The sequence below is a fragment of the Diorhabda sublineata genome, chromosome 2 (genome assembly GCF_026230105.1).
Source record: "Diorhabda sublineata isolate icDioSubl1.1 chromosome 2, icDioSubl1.1, whole genome shotgun sequence".
NCBI lineage: Eukaryota > Metazoa > Arthropoda > Insecta > Coleoptera > Chrysomelidae > Diorhabda > Diorhabda sublineata.
The window spans coordinates 14,446,743-14,467,271 of record NC_079475.1 but is presented as its reverse complement, the minus strand read 5'-3'; the positions used below and the strand labels follow the sequence as shown (position 1 = coordinate 14,467,271).

General features: G+C 32.2%; 1 protein-coding gene across 2 annotated transcripts in view; it reads left to right on the top strand.

Annotated features, from left to right (window-relative positions):
- Nucleotides 1–20,105, top strand: part of LOC130452677 (E3 ubiquitin-protein ligase MYCBP2) — a 189,318-nt gene extending 169,213 nt beyond the window's left edge. The window contains exons 40-55 of one of the 2 annotated variants that reach the window (XM_056792065.1): nucleotides 336–510; nucleotides 942–1,151; nucleotides 3,424–3,744; nucleotides 5,438–5,555; nucleotides 5,666–6,033; nucleotides 6,089–6,355; nucleotides 6,409–6,557; nucleotides 6,610–6,838; nucleotides 10,277–10,460; nucleotides 10,523–10,692; nucleotides 13,041–13,280; nucleotides 14,138–14,323; nucleotides 16,064–16,171; nucleotides 17,063–17,272; nucleotides 17,326–17,593; nucleotides 19,696–20,105. In XM_056792065.1, coding sequence (XP_056648043.1) covers nucleotides 336–510; nucleotides 942–1,151; nucleotides 3,424–3,744; nucleotides 5,438–5,555; nucleotides 5,666–6,033; nucleotides 6,089–6,355; nucleotides 6,409–6,557; nucleotides 6,610–6,838; nucleotides 10,277–10,460; nucleotides 10,523–10,692; nucleotides 13,041–13,280; nucleotides 14,138–14,323; nucleotides 16,064–16,171; nucleotides 17,063–17,272; nucleotides 17,326–17,593; nucleotides 19,696–19,811 — 3,319 coding nt within the window. In that variant the 3' untranslated portion in view covers nucleotides 19,812–20,105. The remainder of the gene's footprint in view (nucleotides 1–335; nucleotides 511–941; nucleotides 1,152–3,423; nucleotides 3,745–5,437; nucleotides 5,556–5,665; nucleotides 6,034–6,088; nucleotides 6,356–6,408; nucleotides 6,558–6,609; nucleotides 6,839–10,276; nucleotides 10,461–10,522; nucleotides 10,693–13,040; nucleotides 13,281–14,137; nucleotides 14,324–16,063; nucleotides 16,172–17,062; nucleotides 17,273–17,325; nucleotides 17,594–19,695) is intronic. The other variant, XM_056792066.1, reaches the window with a different exon arrangement.
- The last annotated feature ends 424 nt before the right edge of the window (nucleotides 20,106–20,529 follow it).

Sequence of the window (20,529 nt, the reverse complement as noted above, 5' to 3'; positions counted from 1 at the left end):
GTTATCGACCCTTCTTCTAAAGTTAATAAGGAACACATTTGGATAAATTGTACTACTTTTCATTGGTACACTTTTGATGAGAAATAATTGGGTGAATCCTATTTTTTAATAGAGACTGCACTTTTCAATTTTACTGCAAACAATTCCAATCACACTTATTGACAAAATATTGTGTTTGAGGTTATAATCGAGAATGTAAAGTTTTTACAGTGATATTCAATCTTGTTAAAGCCAAAAGTACAAACAGGTACCGTCGTATTGCAATATTTCGGTTGAAATAGAATTGAAAATTGTTGATATAAAGATGAATATTTTATAGATCGATTTTATTCCAGAAAAGCAATGTGCAGAGTATATGCCATGCAAGCATTAAATTGGCTCCTACGATCCGTAACTCAACCGATTTGCATACATGATTTGTTATGGTGGTTTGTTACGTCATTAACACCCGTCGAAATTGAAACTGAACAAGAAGATGATAATCATTTACCAAAAAAGGATGATGAGTTGGTAAGCCTCACTAGTCAATTTCGTTATTCACTTTCGATATTTACATTCAAAATTACTTTTAATGGAGACAATAATCAGCTGTCCTATTTCTAATTTGTGTGCTTTTGAATTTGAACAACAACAAATTCTCTAAGAAATTTGTTTGTATAAAACTATCATCTCATAAGTCTATCTGCAGGTTTTCAAGTTGTTACCAAACTCAAATCATGCACTTATTCCTTCAGATAATAAAAAGTAACTCCGGAACCGTAATAAAATAATTCTAAATATAATCGATGCTTCAGAAAAGAATTTTCCTAACGACTTACTTATTATTATCAAGCAACAGCCACTGTAGGGCATTAAATTAATAGAGAATGTTGCGTCTTTTACGATAAAGAAGGTTGTTTTACAGATGAAACCGATTTTCAGCTGAAAATATAATTTTTTAGGAATTGAATATTTGCGAACATCCTTTATCAGATATAACAATTGCTGGTGAAGCTGTTCACCCACTACCGAGCATATTCCACGCTCTTCTACAAACAATCGCCGATCTAATGATTTTACTACCTATGAATTCGTCGCTCCAGCAAATAGCGGTCAAATGTTGGGGTATTAGATTTGCTTCTACGGATCATTCATTTCTTCATCGATCCCAGGTAATATATTTTTTACTAAATTTCCAGTGTGTTACAATCTATCTATACAAACCAAACAATGTTATTGACGTGTCGCAATTTAAAAAGGAAGAAATCCCTTTTAAAGGGATGTCTCCACAGAATGAAGCATTTTAAGAGGGAGAGATGAGATATTCGAAGGGTATTTTTGAGTAGAAAAGGGAAATTTTTTTATATAGGAAACTTTGTTGGAGTTTGCCTTCATATAGGAGCTGCTCCTCTACAGGGCTGAGATTGTGGTGATTGCATTATGGTTGTGGCTGTTCTGGATGAAAAAAGGAGAAAAAATGGACGACCTATGGCTAGAAGAAGACGAAAAGAGAGCTCCAGTCTAGGTAAAAAAGGTTTCCCTCAGTTTGGGGATATATTTAATTTAAATGGTGGCGGGCGGGTACAGCTGCAGCTGCATTATTCTCTATAGTCGGCTATTTGGCTGGTAAACCAACCGGTTCACCAGGTTACAGGAAAACCTCAGAAAAACCGCAATATCGCCGATATGGACTATTTTGGACATAGGGCGTTTTTATGTATTTTTAGCACTAAATAACTAAATCTAACGAGACCTTTAGATTCCACGAAAATACGCGTGGTTTTTCTGAACACATTTGAATGCACTTTTACGATTTTTGTCTGTTTTTCACATACTTCTTTATTTCTTCTTTGACATACGATAGAGTTACTTCCTAAAGAATGGCTTCACTGGCTATGAATGGGACTCCCAGTTTCATTTTTAGGATGTTTGACTGAAATCTCTGTATAATTTTAATATTTGTATTTGTAGGTGTTTCCCATAATTCTAATGTTAAAACTGATTGTGGTTTTGTGAATGAATATTTTATTTTTTCAATTGATAATTCTGATTCCTGAAATAATGGCCTATTTGTTTTTTTATTTGAATTGGGCTTCGTCATCTAGTGGGATTTTTTTGTCTTTCAACTTTACAGGTGGACATGTTTCCTTAATTTTATAAATAATGATTTGTTCTCAATTATTTTTATTCTCCATTATGTCATCCATTGTTTTATTTTGGGCAAGCTCTTTTGCAGAAATTCGAAAGTTATCTTGGAATGTTTATCAGATGCAAGGATTGCATGTGACGAATGTGGTCGTTGCCAAGTTTGTATCTGTTGGTACATCTGCTGTGAATATTATACATAATATGGAGCCCAAATTTGCTGAATGGTTGTGTACTCATTGTTTGTTTTTATCTGGAAGTATCTTTTATTGATACAGGATTCCAAGATTTTATATTAATTTGTTGGAAAGATCTGTTCAGTTTACAAAGAAGGACTTCATGTCAAGAAAGCCGGTTTAAAAATACTGCAGAGTATTATTTCTTACTTTCAAAGTTTTCATTGTTGAAATGCTGGGCTTAAATCCAAATAAATATGATTTTCTTGTTTTCTAGTATGAGCATTGGTTTGCTATGTATCTTCTTCTCGAAAACCTTGGAAATCACTGGAAGAAGAAATTTAGGTCGATGGGACTTCACGCTTTCAGTTCCTTTCTCTCTCTATGACATAGTTGTTATTTGTGATTATTTCCAGTTTTATGGGAAGTAGCGTCAGGACTTGGAAACCTTTTCTGGAACTTTATTAATAAATATAAGTTGAATTCTGTACCTTTTTTGTGTTATTTGATATTCTTGTAATTCTTTTTCTCTGGCGGTTCCAGCTGCTACGGCTGAACAAGTATAGTATAACTGCTTCTTGTAGTGGATTATCCCCAGTATAGGTCTTAAGCACATCTTTCAAATATGTTGCAAAAGTTTATGCTTTTTCTAAAGGACTCTTAGCGCATTTTTCTGTTTCAGTTTTCACAGGTGGTTCTGAATAGTTTGACCCTCATAAGATATCTTTACTGCCTTTCATAATGAGTACTACATTGGCTTTAGTTGCATCCAGTATTCCGGAAAATGTTTTTGTTAATTGCTGTTGTTTTCTGAGCCTTTTATTCTCAATTATTTTTCAATATATATTTATTATTCATGCGTGAGATAAAATAGATAAATAATAATAAAAAGCTTATTGTACTTAACTGAAAATGTTGGTTGTTTATTTTCGTTAACTTCAGATAATCAGTCCAAACTGACTTAAAAGGCTGGACTGAAAGATTAGTGCAAATGCTGCTTATAGAATTACAAAGTATATAATGCTATTTGATTGACTTTGCAAATAATTTGATAAACATAGTTAAAAATAGAAAGAATCACTTTTGTTTTAAAGGAGCTACTAATATTTATATCATATTTCAGGTATTCAGTAATATTAGTAAGATCTTGTCGAGAAGCGAAGAGTTGGAGGATTTTACGGTATCAATGCATGAAAGTCATCAAAGTGTCGTTCACTTAGAGACATCTGTAGTTGAATGTTTAAAAGATTTAACGCCTACTGTAGAAATTAAAGCTTCGAGCAGACAAGCTATGGTTGGAAGTTTAACTGACAATTCGACTGAAACTTTCTGGGAATCTGGAGATGAAGATCGAAATAAAACTAAGAATTTAACTATTCTCTTTCCTCAGGGACATCACCCAGTTTTGATATGTATACATATCGATAATTGTAGGGATTTAGGGGTAAAGTTATATTTTATGAAAAGATTTATTAAATTAGTGGAATACAAACATTTAGGGTGTGAAAATGGTCGATAACTTATAAAGATTACTCAAAAAAGTTATTAACTTAAGTTGTAAATAATTGTAAGTAGTTAATTAAAGTAACATTTTACGTATTTATTTACATTCTTTCTATTAGTGGGATGAATTAATAAACACTGTCTTTTTCGTTAATTTATCTACACACTATACACTATTTATAATAATTCACTTATAAATTTCACTTAAATAATTTCTGCGAATACTAATTCGTTCTACTCACTACGACTGTTTATTTAAAACTAACTTACTAACTGCGCTTACATAATTCAATTATATACCTAAATAAAATTGTAGAAAGTTCTAGAACAAAAAGAAATAAATAAATAGACTTTCCTATTTAGTAGGAATAATAGAAAGTTCTAGAAGAAAACATCAAAGACGCATCCGACATTTAAAAAAAGCAGATGAAAGGCGTCGCGCTAATTCGCTGAATTTTAGAATTCCATTGTAACTAGACAGAGCCGGCTTATATACCTATTTAGTGAACTTTTTTTTGTAGCATCAGGTTGAAGTGTTTGGAATCGTTGATGATATTCATACTGAACACACTACACTCACAATTACACTGTCTGACGCGACCCACTTATAGTCTTCAGAGACTAAAGGTAAACTAAAACCTAATAACTTGACCTACCTGTTTTATACTGAATTTTCCTACCAATAAACCTTCTCCTTCTAAATTTGAAGATTCTCCTCTGGAATTAATTTCCGCGGGAGAAGGTTCATTGGTGGGGAAATTCAATATAAAACAGGTAGGTCAAGTTAATAGGTTTTAGTTTCCCTTCAGTCTCTGTTCAATTATATTTAGAGCGGCCCATGAGCTCTTGGTATAAGAAATGTTTGATTGAAAGAGAAATATGTTGGTAATACTTTCTGATACTTACATAAAATACAGAGATATTCATTTAAAAATATCGAGAAAATAATGTAAATTTCTTTAATTTCTTATTTCTTAGACCTTTTGATATGTTTATGTTTCTAAATGTTCTTGATTTTAGGTCTCTTATGTTTCAAAATTAGTTTTTTTTTAATAATTTCATCCATCTTTTAAAAATTTACATTTAGAAAATAATGTATTAGTATTTTGATTCACCGTGTATCAGATTCAATGGATATTAAAGAAATAAATAATTTTCCAAAAACTTCTACCACTATTCGAATGCTTTGGCCTCAACAGATGTTCATTCTTGAATTTCTCTTACATTGTACAGGGTATTGAACTTGTTACGTTTTTTACGGAAAATTGGTTATAACTTTTTAAATACTCCACAGAACACATCCCAACCTTATATAATGGAATTAGAGAAGTTAAACTGATTTCAATTATGGTATAAAATATAAAGTGTTTTTTTAAATAATTGAAAAATGTGAAGAATAAAGAAATGAAATGAAATTTTCAAATCAATCACCATGTAAATGAATTTAAAAAGTAGAATGTAGATTTATTTTGTCACGAACTATAGATATTGCCATATTTTCCAGATAAGGAACATGTCGTTGCGCACAATTTATATTAATGACTATTTAGTACTCTATAATAAGGGAAAAATCGACCGTCGTCACAATAAAAACTCACTCTTTAATGTGTGTAACTTATGAATAAAATTTTCAGAACAAGATATCATTAATAACTTTTTACTCGGGACAACATACTGATGAATTAATAAAACTACGAACTGTGGAAGTTGAAACTAGGTTGTTAGGTGGATGGGTGAGTTGCCCGTTAACAGGTGAGTATTATCCACAAAAGTTACATAAATAAACCCATCACAGTGTAATAAGTATGTTGAAAATATAACAACCACTGGACATACTTCTTATCTAATGTTGTAAATTGCAGACTACACTAATAATGTAGTGAAATTGGAGCTGAAAGGTCCTGATAATTCAGTTCGAGTACGTCAGATACAAGTGCTCGGTAATGTTGAAGGTGAATCCTTGAAAGTAGGGAAGCAATACACATCAAGTACTCTACAACAGAAATATTGTGAAGCAGAAACTCTACGAGTATTCAGATTAATAACGTCCCAGGTGTTCGGAAAATTATTACAAGGTGAAGATGGTCAAAGTATGATTTGTGGAGATTCAAACAGTGGATCGGGTTCACTTAGTGAGAGCGCTGATCCAAATGAAGAAAGTAATGATCTTCGGGAACACGTGGTTGGAATTTTGTTTAGTAGAAGCAAATTAACTCATCTTCAAAAACAGGTTAGTTTTAAAATAAATTAAAATAAGTTAAATATTGATTTGAATTTTTTTTTAGGTGATTGTTCATATTGTCCAAGCTATTAGAAAAGAAACGGAAAGAGTGCATGATGAATGGGAATCGAATTTATGTACTTCATCAGGTTTTTCGAATCAAAGTCAAGATGGGAATAAAAATTCTGATACTTATTGCTTCGAAATGTTATCAATGGTTTTAGCATTATCGGGTAGTTCAGTTGGAAGAAAATATTTGTCGCACCAAGCAGATCTCTTGGGGGATATATTAACATTGTTGCATGCTGGAAGTGCGAGAGTTCAGAGACAGGTAGGTCATAATTCAAGAGATGAATGTGTCTAACCAACATTTATCATCATTAGGTTACATCGCTCTTACGGAGAATTCTTCCTGAAATAACTCCAGAAGCATTCGCTAGAGTTGTGGGCGTTAAAAAGTTACCAGCCAAAGATTTCAGTATAGTGCACGTCTTAAATAAAGAATCAATTAGCAGTAATTTTGATGTGAACCAGTAAGTTGTTTTATTGTGTTTGTTCTGGGTACATCAGTTATAAATATTGTAGGCTTGGGATATTGGATATATTTTTAAGTATTGTAGCAAAAGCATTAACGCTGCAAGTGAAAGTAAGAGGTAAATCAGGTAATGGTGGAGCTCCAAAAGAAGTTACGACTGTTACTTTAGCCACATCCATACAACCAAGGGACGTACTTGGTGCTAGGTGGTGGTTGAGAGGTTCTGTTAGTAAGAAATTATCTGAAGTTATCATCAATCTCATCAAAGATATGGCAGCTGTGAGTATTGGCATTTTTGTTTCTCCAATATCTAGTATAATATTGTTGAAGTTTTCTACCATTTCAATTGTATAATATCCAAATAGTAAGGCAAGTCTCTCTTTTACATATTGGTCGTTTTCAAAGTCTGTTTCCTATGTTTTAGGTTGTTTAGAACTTATCCTCTTCATTTTTGATTCCTGTTTAAATATTTATGCAAAGTCTTTTGTAATATCGTCTTTTTCTGTCTTAGTTTTTTAGTACGCATTCTTTTTTTATTGATCAATTACTGCCAATTTTTCAAATTAAGTTTCTGCTTGCCGTTGTCGTTGCTAACTACCTGTATTTCCCTCAATAGAAAACAGTGAAATTCTCTGAAGATTTCAAAAATACCTTTGCCATTGTCGTGGAAGCTTGAGTTCTACATAAATAAAGATTGTTTATTATCGTCGGCCGTTTGTAGCAATTGGACTACTATTTTTTGGTATAATTTGACCGGACTACATGAGCAGAAGATTTTGGATCACATCAAGTTAAATACTCAGCAGTACGGCGTAGAATTTAAAGTTTATGAAACATCTCTTTTGACAGAAAATTAGTTTCAAAAAAAGCAGATAAAATCTTGATGTTTCGACCTATTTTGATCGTTAATGTTTACTTGTTTTTTTGAAACTAATTTTCACGATGATTTATTAAAAGAAGCTTATAAAAAGGTCTAAGAAAGTGAAAAGTCTAGAAGTTTATGATATGTAGATTATTGTATCTAAGTCAGTTGTGGCATAGCCGGGGGGATGAACAGCGGAGAAAAAATAAATAAATTCAGTAATTTCCACTCAGCTGAAAATTTGCCAAATTGTATTTAACCTAATATCACGAATAAAGAAAACAATCAGCTGACTATATATGGTGGATTACTCCTCGTTTTCTATTTTTGTTTTCTTTATAGTTTATCGTTTGTCTTGGCTGCTTTTGTTATTATTTCCTTTTCCTTTCGGTTCCTGTACTTTGTTCTCCAGTTCTCTATATTAAATGTTCTTATGTCCACTTCTTCTATTTATTTTCTCTTATGTCCACTTCTATTTATTTTCTCTAAGTCTTTCTCGGCCTGCCTCTTCTCCTTATCCACAATTGGGTGCATTGCGTTATTCTTTTGATCATTTCAGTTGGTTTTCTTCTCATTATATTCCCATCACGGATGAGTCTTTGTGCTAATTATCTTTCTCTTGGTTCTTTTACAATCTTTTTCTTCCCTTTCGTTGATTAATTCAGTTGGGTTAATCTATGGAATACGGAATTATTTCATCTCAACACTCATATTGGAGCAAAATGCCAAATAATTAAGGATAACTCACTTCCTCCCAGATAAAAATTTGTGAGTAAATTGTTAATAAACTGCTGCGATGAATAAGAAGAGCTGCAGTTAAATCATGCTTCATCCAAATCATTCATTACCATAGTACAAAGAATCTTAAATTTTTTAGAATATTACTTTCAAATACAGGTATAAAATAAAAATAATATTCTGAAATTAAATGATAAAAATGTCTAGACTAGATTGCAAATTGTTTTTGATTGCCATAATAATAAAAACGAAGGATGTAATCATGCGAATAACCTTCTTCAACACTAACAATTGGATAAGCATCTTGCAGGTCATTTGTTTTTTTCTCGATCTCTCGATCAGTCGTTGCGTGAAGGTCAAAGTCACACTACACGCTGTTTTTCTGCTTAAAAATCGCGCGTTTGACGAAAAAATAAATACAAATACACCCTCCCTCCCTCTTTGTGCTATTTTCGTGATTTTTCTCAAACTCCTCCACCCTTTTCAAGCCTCACGTGATTAATGGACAATTCCACACTTCCGAATTTTTGTTGTAGATTCGTTTCGCTATTTTATTAAACGACTACTTTCCATTACTGCTTTCTTTTATATTTACTATTTTATACCTAAAATCATGTTTTTTAAAAATCACTCCGAATATATATGGTTAATTGGTTAATGGTTTCACTATTATTTTTTCAGCATTAAACTTTTCTTACAACATTGAAATTAACCGATACTTATTGTGAGTATTTGTAAGAAATTTCTGTTGACTTTTTGGAACTGTCATAAGTCCATCAAATAAATGATCAATTGACGAAGATGTTGCTAAAGTTGTTGTTCTTCAGTTTTGGTATTTCTCGTGACATCATTATAGCCATTAAATACGACAGTAACATTTTGAATTTTACAACTTTTTGAATCGTTATATCTCAGAAACGGTGGCTCGTAGGAAAAAAAGTGTTGGTCATTATTTGTAGATAATTATATGATTTACAATTTTTGTTAAAGGTATTTTTATGATAAAACTTTTGCTGATAATCGTGAAAAAACCATTTTTTGACAGTTGATCTTTTTTCTTGAAATTGTTTCTATACACGGAAATAATGGGGAACATTCAAATTTTACTTTTAACTGTATTTGAAACAATTTCACTGATTTTTAGCGTGATGAGAATTAATGTAGCTTCACTCTTATTTTTTGGTTGGTTTTTTTTTCGATTAGCAACAATTTTACAAATTTTTAACTGATAGGAAATAAGGAAATAAGTGTATTTATTTATTTTTTTTTTCGTTCATGAAGGGATATTGCCACTCATCCCTCCGTTGAGACGCAGTTGACTTTCATATGGCCAAGAAGAAGTAATCAACCAAATTTTTACCTAGAATGGCTGACGGTAGCATACGGAAAGTCTTTTACGAATCGAATCGACCGTTAGTTTTTTGAATAGTTTAGACTATTTTCAAATTTTTCTGTCTATCTAATCTGTTGTGGTCTCTTTTTTCTAATCGTTCCAAGTTTTGTTTGTACTTTCTTGTAGGTGTCACTTTTTGTTGTCCCATTTCTGATTTCTCTACTCATTGATCATAAACTTGTGTCAGCTCTTACATTTTCCTATGAAAGATGTTTTGTTAAGTCCAATAGAAGCTACGTAATTGTTGACTGTTAAAAGAACTTCTCTTACTTCTATCTGTCAAATTCCATTTCTATTAATAACGAATACTCATTATTGTTTGTAGTACTCTCGTGGAAATTTCATTCCGTTTTTTGCACTAAAATTCCCACTACTTTTCTTTTAACTATTCTGATATGGAACGGCCCTTATCCTTTTCCCGTTTAAGCAGTTTTTCCCCTACGAATTCTTTCCGTTACTACCAGATTTATTTTTACATAAAAAAATTGATTCTATGAATAAAGAACTATTGGCCCATTGTAAAGATCGAAGTCATCATTATCCTATTGAGTATGCAGTTTATCGGATCCTCGACATCCAATTCATCCTTTTTATACATATCTATGTTGATATAAATATATTCACTGCCCTATGTCATTTGAATTTCGTTGATCAACTGTATCGTTTTTGTATCGTAACTAATCTATGAATATGTGAAAGAGTTGTCAACAAAATAAGTTTTTAGGGTAAAATGTCGGAATCTTGGGCAAATATAACGAAAGGTGCGATTGCTGAAAACATTCTCCACTTAACTTATTTATCTGAAGAACAGAGAATCCCTTCGGCATGTTTGCGAACGCCTACTCTGTGGCTAGCTTTGGCATCGCTTTGTGTCCTAGACGAAGATCACGTGGAAAGGCTAACATCAGGTAAAAATAGTTAATGATATAGTTGAAATGTATATCGGTTCCAAGTCCTCTTCGTCTTTTAGGACAATGGAATCAACAAGATGGTCAAACAATGCAACCAAGACCAACTTGTTGTAATCACGATGACGGAGAAACTGTTGCTGTGATTCAATGTAATCCTTGTGGAAATTTATGTGCTGATTGTGACAGATATTTGCATTTACATAGAAAAACTAGAAACCATCAGAGACAGGTTTTGATGTTTTTTATAATAATAGGTTATCCAAAAAGTATTTTCTGATATTTACAGTAGATCTTGTTGGTATATCGAGAACCACTTTTACGATTCAGTCCTCTTGATGCACGTTTCACAAGTAAAATTTTGGAAATGGGTAGAATAATGGTACTCTGTCAATATAAAAATGACTATAATGTATTAGAAACTGATCGAGATTCATCAATATTCAAGGTATCAAAATATAGTTGATGTATTGGATAGCAATCATCAAACAGTTTGGAGTTATTCGAAAATGGCTCGATACACAAAAATACCCTATGCGTCGTAATGAAATATGTTATACTTTATTGAAACTTAACGAAATAAAGTCATAACTCTAGAAATCGATGATTGGCGATGAAAAATAAGTAGAATATGAGAATGTGAAATGCCAACGATCTTGATTGAAATGAACTGAAGATCACGAGTTGGCGGCCCTTAAGGGAATTACATTCTGGAACATAGTCAAACGGTGAATTTGGTATTATATTGCCACCAATTGTTCAGATTACAAAAAAGAATTCAAATGACTTACTAGGATATTAATATAATAGCCCCAACCAGAAAATTAGGTTCTGAAAAAAACGTATGGGAAAAGGTATTTTTTTAATATGTTCAGGGGTGTCCCCTGAATGTAAATCCAAGTGATCCTCATGGGGGGGCTTCACTTATTTTATTAAATATCTGGCGAACCGCGCATTGTACGACAAAAATTGTGGAAATCATTATTGTAGATAATAATATTAACAATCTGTTTTATTTGAAACTTTTTCTGTATAACGCATATTATTCCGCTCCAAGCTTTTTTCAACATGGTTTTTGATAAATATTTAGTTAATAGTCAATGATAAATTAAAAATGGTGGTAATTGAATTGTGTAGCATAAAATTTTCTATAAATTTCATTGGAAACTTTTACCCGTAGCATTTATAGTTTAGGAGCTATGTAAATGAGATTATAACGAGATTATAATGCTTCGCTACAAATGCTTCGGGAAATTGGCGAGTAAAACTAAGTTGGATTTGTCTCTTCTACCTCCAACACGAGATACATCACGCTACCATTCTTTCAGAGTCTACCACCAGGTTCAAACTTGGATTGGATTTTATCACGATGCTGAAAAATGGGGTTGCGAGTGAACTGCACAAGGACTTGAACCGATTCGAACTCCTATGGCCCCCGCACTGTCGAGTTTGTTGCAAATAATATCGTGTAAATACACCAAAAATTGCCGAGCTGCCTGCGGATGCCCAAAAACTGGTCTGAAATTATTTGCTCCAATTGCAGTGACAAAACATGCGACAACGTGCCAGACATATTAGATGCCATATTAGATTAGGAAACGAAATCGAAGAAGACCCAACCTTCGATTCGTCTCCTTCGGATATGGCGGAAGCAAAAGAGACAGATTCACACGGCGATGAGTGTCTTTCCGTAAAATAATGCGCTACTTTTAATATTATAACTAATGTCTGAGTCCGTTTTTATAATAACATTCGTTATTCTTTTTCGACATCAATTTTAGACAGAGAAAATAAAGTGCAGACGAATATACACAGTATTTTACAAAATTTGCAACAATTGAAACGGTTTAGCGATTTTTCGAAAAACTCAGAATCACATTAAATTTAAAAAAATAAGAAATTCAAATTGAATACCAACTTTCATATTCTTCTATTAAAAAAGAAATCATTTTTAATATTATAATATACAATATAAAATAATACTGTACAATAAAAAATAGCATAATACAAGCAAAACTAAATATTTAGCAAAAACCATATTGAAGAAAAGTTTGGAACGCTATAATTAAAAAACTATGCATTATACAAAAAAAAGTTTCAAATAAAAAAGATGACAAATATTGTTATCTATAATAATGATTTCCACAATTTTTGTCATACGATGCATGGTTCACAAGATATTTAACAAAACGTGTTCTTCAAGATAGCGGCTGAAGTGAAGCCCCCCCCCCATGACGTCCACTTGGATTTACATTCAGGGGGCACTCCTGAGCATATTAAAAAAATATCAGTTCCTGTATGTTTTTTATAAAAAAAAACGGGTTTTGGCCTATATAATGGATGTTGTTTCATCATTGACTGAATTTGATTGGAAAGTTTTAATGAACCCAGTGTAGATCGCTTATTGTGACGTCTGACTATTTTTTGATTCGGTCTTCAAAATTTTCTTGATGAAACAACAGTTGGACAAATTTTTGTTTTCACATCAGGTAGAAATTGGTAAATACTTTTTATTCGACCATATATTAGCTCCTTTCCTATTAAATTCGATGTATTTTCTATAATATTTTCCATCTTTAGGTATGTAAAGAAGAAGAAGAAGCCATTAAGGTAGAATTACACGAAGGTTGCGGTAGAACAAAGTTATTCTGGCTTCTAGCGTTAGCTGATCCTAGAACTTTGAAAGCTCTAATTGAATTTAGAGAAGGTGGAACAAGAACCAAAGTAATAGGCCTGAGCGGAGTTTGTAGATTTTGTGGAACTACCGGCAATTCCGGGCTTCTTGCTATCGGTAACGTTTGTGCTGATCACGAGTGCCAAGTAAGACTCTCTCGTCATATTTGCTTTTTAATAGAGGGACCGGAAAGTAGTATCTCTGCTTGTCGATATTTGTCATTTCCTATTTAAGATAATATAAGCATTGTATATTTTTAAAATTTTACTTGGATCTTAACAGTAATCAGACGTTATAAATTGCCAAAGCTCAGATTGGGTAATTTTCATCTCTCTGATTCATATTGATCAGAAAAACCAACAATAAAGAAAGACAGGGCAACAAATCTGTGCCAGACAACTCTTAAACATCTTTGCTCTACTAGAAACATTGGCAGTGGATTGGAAAAAATAAGCGGAGCAGATATTTGGATGTCCCATAATTTATTTGAAAATAAAAATGTCAATCGGTTCTTCATAGGCTTCAACAGTATCATTCATAATCGTTGTTTGAAGACAATGATGATAATCCTAAACTAAAAAGTCAGTGGATTTCTCCAAATCAATCTGCACCAAGTGCTGCGAATTCTCATAAAACTTCTTCTGTATGTTTGGTGGTGGTGATGATATACAGTCATTTTGCAGTGATAAAGCCAAGCGAAACTGTTATTGCAGATGTTGATGGTAAAGTATACGCCGATTGTCAACAAAAAGAACTTTGGAAAACATTAATGAATTATGATGATAGAAACTGCATCATACTCGTTCTACATCACACCCTTGGATTTCCTTCAACATTTTCTTGAGAGTTAAAAATTTTCAATCAAGTCGAAAATACTATCAAGAGATATTTTATTCTTGATTAAAACCAAAAATTTATTCATACAAATTCAATTTAAGGAAACGAAAATTCTTTCCGGTTTCCTCTTTGTATTTCTGTTCGGTTTGTAATTTTTGATTTCTAGGAATACGGACGAAATGCATGCAGTAAAATATTGAGCTGCGGACATATGTGTGGAGGTGTTATTGGTGAAACTAAATGTCTACCATGTTTACATGGATGTTCAGGAGACACTTCTCTAAGACAAGATTCTGACGATATGTGTATGATCTGCTTTACCGAAGCATTATCTTGTGCTCCAGCAATTCAAGTAAGACAATAGATTTATTATGTGTTTCCTATTCTATGTATACGTTTCATTCTACTTGTTATATCTGGTCCATCTTGACGTCATTTTCTATTTAACTCAATTAAAATATACCATCATTTTGACAGGATATGTGTCATTAAACAAATCGAATGGTTACGAACTCTATGAAGGTTTGGTGGTTTATTTTATAATCAAAAGGTTTGATTCAAATTATTCGATGATTTAATTGTATCATTGTATAAACTAGTGATTCTCAAAGTGGTCCAGGTGCACCCCTAGGGGCCTACAGAAAGCTCTTCAACAGGAATGTACTTTAATTTCCATAATAATAATGGAATGGAATTGAATTAAGAACGGCTACAGCTGCGCTGTATTATTTGTTTCCTGTTGTCGATAATTTGGCTAATTAATAAGTTCCCAGGCTACAGGGAAACATTAATAAACCCAAAGGTTATAGGGGAATCACAGATGATGTCTAGGAAATGTGGTCTTAACTTTGATATAAGCAAGGCAAAACTAATTCCTTTACAAACAGCTTATATTAAATTACCAAGAGATAGAGTAAAGAGCAGCAAGTATTTAGTCACCAATCAAAATGAACAACAGAGAAATGATAAAAAATCTCATAGAGTAAGCTAGAGAATCCTTTACTCAAAATGAATATGGTTTTGGAGATTCGTGATCCGATAACAGAAAATACATTCTCTACGCCGTTATGTGTCTTTGGTTACACACATTAAAGCGTTGATGATGAAACTGGAAGTCTCTAAGATATGGTGTTATAGGTATATATTGAGAATGTCATGGTAGGACATGATTACCAATTCCGAAGTTCTACAATAACTGCAATAATAAATCATGTGAAATCAATAACAACGTTCAAAAACAAAAATTGGAATATTAGGGTCCACTGCAAATTGATATGGCTTGCTGAAGCTACTTATTTCGTTCCAAATATAGGCACTTACATCAACAGTACCTGACGATTGACATTGTTAGCAAATATAATACCTATAATAAGGTGATTGGTGATTGGGTAAGGTGTAGGAGGCGTTTGCTCTATATTCGATTATGGGTCGGATGTTTGTTATTTTACGTGTGAAGTTAAATTGAGGAGTGAGTTCATCATTTGAGGATCTTCATGAGATTTTTTTTGTGGGTGGGAAAATCTTCGGAAGGCTCCTGGGAAGTGACCTCGAGGACTTCTCCCTCAGCAGCTCTTTTCTCCCTTTTGTTTCCTACTTGATTTTTTGTCGTATACTTTCTTCCTTTTTATTTGTTTTCATATCTTTACTTAACAAAAGGTTTTCTTTATTTATCGTTGTTCCTATTTTTGTTTCTGTTATTTTACTGATTTTATTTCATTTATGATATTGGAATAACGTGTGCTCTGATGTCCTTTGCCTTTCCAATTTTTTTAGTATATAAGGCAAAAGATCTAGACTACGGTGAGGGCGATGAGACTAATTCGGTTCTACGGTTTTCGAAACGCTCTTCTCAAAGTGGCAGGAAAAAATCTCGTGGTTCATGACGATAACTTTCTAGATATTGACAGTTGTACACGTTTAATCCAGAGGTTTTTACATCAAATTACAATTTTGTTGTTGTTGTCGACCACTATTTACAAAATTAAAAACATTCACAATATATCAGACAATAATATATATTTATTTTTTTGTATCGTATTGTTATTTTTCCCATTATTCTGTTTTTTAATAAAAATGTTTGTTAATTTTCCAGCTCGGTTGTGGACACGTCTTTCATTTACATTGTTGTAAAACGGTAATGATGAAGAGATGGGCAGGACCAAGAATTACATTTTCATTTATCCTCTGTCCTATATGCAAAGTAAGTAACTTTATAAAGAATCGTTATCAAATAATAAATGATTCGTTTATTTTCAATAATACGTTAGTTTTGTGACAAAGAAATATGGAAATCTGTTCCACAGTGAAACACTTTTTTAATTTTATTATCCAAAAAGTTTAGTTTATTAAAAATTATAGTTAATTATACATTTATTTTAAAAATTAAATATCAAAAGTGAGTTAAAACATGATGTTTTTGTGGAGCATTTTTTCAAGAAATGTTTTTTGTTTCACTGTGGAACACTTATGTGGTAAAATGAAACAGCATAAGCTAACCATTTTTAAAAAATGGGTTTTCATCTATCATAAAATCAAAAAATAACAAAATGCAATATAAAAACTCACAAACTAGAACTCGAAAAGTATCAATACTCTTAAAAAATATAGCGTTTAGTTGGTAAACGAAACTAAAACCTATTTAATTAAAAAATAAACGCTAATTGCCAATTGACACTACACCTTTTTTTAAACTAACGTTTGTGAAAGATTCCACATTTTCTGAAACCTAATATTATGTTACTTGGCGTAATTGAGTGATTGAAGGCAGTTTCAACGCATTCTGTATTTTGGTAAATGGTTATGGTCCAAAATCGAGAGCGTTTTTGACACTCAATTATTTATCCGATATTGAATGTATGCGAGTGGAACTAATGCCCATGTATGCCACAATCTCACGGTATGCCACACGACGATCCCACAATATCCGATTTTGGACACTTTCACGAAATTCTTCCTGTATCGAAATGCGACCACAATTGAATTCGGAAAACCAGCGTAACATAACTTTGTATAGATCCAAATGAGAAGCTCTAAAAAATATTGATTAAAAAAATTATAAAAAATGATTTTAATTGCTAATTTTAAATTTTAGGAAGAGATGAAGCACGAAATGTTAATTGACATTTTGACACCTATCTTGGATTTATATAGAGATGTTCGTAGAAAAGCCCTTATGAGATTAGAATATGAAGGATTACATACAGCAGAAGCTGTTGTAGCACCAGGAGCAAGATTCTATAGCGATCCAGCCTCTTACGCGATGGATAGATACGCCTATTATGTTTGTTACAAATGCAAAAAGGTACAAAAATGAAAATTTAATAATAATTTGATGTTATTTCGAATATTTTTTAGGCTTATTATGGTGGAGAGGCAAGATGCGATGCAGAAATGGGTGAAAACTATGATCCAAAAGAGCTTGTATGCGGTGCTTGTTCAGATGTAGCTAGAGCTCAGATGTGTCCAAAACATGGAACTGATTTTCTAGAATATAAATGCAGATATTGCTGTTCAGTCGCTGTATTTTTCTGTTTTGGAACAACACATTTTTGTAATCCATGTCATGATGACTTCCAACGAGTTACTAATTTACCAAAGAATGAATTACCCATTTGTCCGGCTGGTAAGATTTTCAAATTCAATGATGGCATTGATTTGTCTGTGTATACTTTTAATTTAAATACTACTTAGAGTTTTTCAAAAAGACTGGTGCGTGAGCTCACGAAAAAAGGTTGTTTAAGTTTCATTTATAAGTATAGTTATTTTGAAAATAATCAACGATAACCAATACTCGTAGATGCTACCTGCCAATTAATACATTCATTAAAATTTCTGATACAACATTCTTCTTCGAAAGTCTCGTTTTTAGTTATACCATAAATGGATATAGTCTAAAGAACAAAGTTTGAAGTTCCTGGGAAACTATGAATCATCATCTGTTACAAACCAGTTGAACTGCAACTTATAAAACTCATTCCATGTAAATGTAATAGAACGTGTGAGGCCACTTGCTATTATAGAGAAGGAATTAATTGTTCTGTTGTTTACCTGCATTATTATTATAGTTAAAATATAGTAATATCGCCAGAGTCGATATTCTATTCATCGACAACGACGACGATGATAATTTTTTGACTATCCTATTAGTATTTACTTTGATTCGACAGCCTCCACAACTTTAAAACTGTAATTTTAACTTTCCTGTTTAGACATTCTTTCTCAGGAAGCTGAAGTTGTTGAGTTCTAAGTTGTTGGAGATGATATTGTTTAGTGGTGCTCCTGATGGTTCCTTGATTGCAGTTAAACTTCATTATGGCAACTGTAGAACTACGGAAAAAATAAAATAAGGAAGGGAATGGGAATACATCAGAAAATAACTAAAGAAGGAATAAGTAGGTAGAAAAGATCTGGATAAAACGTACATTATGTTCTAACATCAACAATCTGCTCTTTTCTATTTGTTTTATTCGCCAAATAGAAAAAAAATTACACTGAAATAAGTATACAAAATTTGATTTAAATGATTTTCAAGGAAATTATAAAAGATAAGAGAGATTTTGTGAAAACTATATATGGAAAGGAAAGTTATGAAGATAAATGATAAAAAATTACAAACGAATATAAGAAATAGTGTCACCACAAATTAACCTTTGGTAGGCGTTCTAGATAGATGACGTTTTGGAATCTACACTGAGATTTTCTTTAATGGAATGGGAGGTCAAAACTAAATAATTTCTTCAAAAACATGAGCTAGCATGGAATTATTTTCTTATTCGAGAATTTTTAGCCCTATTTTTTCTATGCAATAACAATACATGTATTAGACGTATTATTTAAAATAGATATTCTAACTTTACTAGCTCGGGCACTTTCAGTCGACGATCATACAGACGGCTTTTTCAATTTTTTTCAGCATTTCTGGAGTCGTCATCTCATTTCGTCTACCTATGCGATGCTGGTTTTCGCATGTCGTATGGCCTCGTTTAAATCCTGCTACCCAATAGTTTATTGTTGATAACGAGGTAGCAATCTCTCCCAGAGTAGAATCTAATTCAGCTTTTATATTGGTTGCGCTAAGGACTTGCAAATAATCACATTTTTACAAATTCACTGAAAACGTTCATTATTGATGGCTGTCAAACAAATACTAAACAACTTGGCGTCTTCAGACCTGAAGCATAAACTGTATACTAAGTTGGGATTTCTGGAACCGTTGGTGATATTCATATTGAACACACTGTTTACACCAACAATTACACTGTCTGACTCGCGTTACGAAAACCAAGTTATCGTCTTCGGACATTAAAGGTAAGGTTTACCTCTATTGGATTTTGTGAAGGAAACTATAGAAGAAACGTGGACAAATATCGAAGAAGGGTTCTTAATTGCGAGACTTCTCATAGAAAAACATTTTCTAATGTTCTAAGTTATCGTATTATCTTTGAAGACGAAGAAGATTGTGAGTATTGGTGTAGTGGTGATATAAACAGGGTATTAAATATGCTGTATAGATTGTGTACTTTGTCTTCAGTTTCTTTCCATTATTCGACATTGAAATTGTGTATTAGTGGACTCTTCTTCTATTTACGTATAAACATATTTTATTTTGAACAAACTATAAAGTGAAACAATTATCTCTCTAAATAGGTTCAAATTTGTTATTCTGAAAGCACGTGAAAATATCTGCTTTCTATTTCGACATATTTATACATTCGTTTGTTTCAGGTCCCAGAGCTAAACAGCTGGAAGGTGATGAATGTCCGTTACATGTAAAACATCCTCCTACAGGCGAAGAATTTGCTTTGGGTTGTGGAGTATGCAGGAATGCACATACATTTTAAAAAATTACTATTTATTTTAGTGATTCTACGGATAATATATTCAAACACATTTTGGTGCAATATTTATTTATTTATATTTTTCATATAATCGAACAGCAAAAACATATGTTGCATATATGTCTTCGTCACTTAACAATGAACATTAATAACTGGTTAGATTAATTGAAAATCAAATATTTTCAAATGTCTGAGCGTCCATAAAATAAATGTAATAAATATATCGAATCAGGTTAGCTTCGTAATTGTGCTTTTCAACTGAATATATATGAGAAATAAAGTATGTCTTTAAAAAAATGAATTTTTTTATTAAATGATACCAAATCTATAAAAAATGCTCAAAGTCGACTCCATTTAGGTTTATGCTTTCCACATTCGAAAGAAATATATTTGACATCTTTCTTAGGAGTGTTTGATTGATTAATAGCCTATTAAATGAGTAGAAATACCCAAAAAATGACTGTATTACCGTATTTTTTAATGCTTTCTACTTATACTCGTATTTACATCAATTGCATACTATTTCAATCGAAAAACTCTCCGATGGTTAACCTATTTACGATGGAATTGATTAGAACATAAATTTTTGAAGAAAATGAATTGATTGAATTTTTTCTACTGCTTAAAAAAAGTATATTCATAAATTTGACCTTTTATTTATAGTCCACCTCTAGATTTTCGATCGCCGTTCTTCGTCTATACACATAAAACTATAACTAAC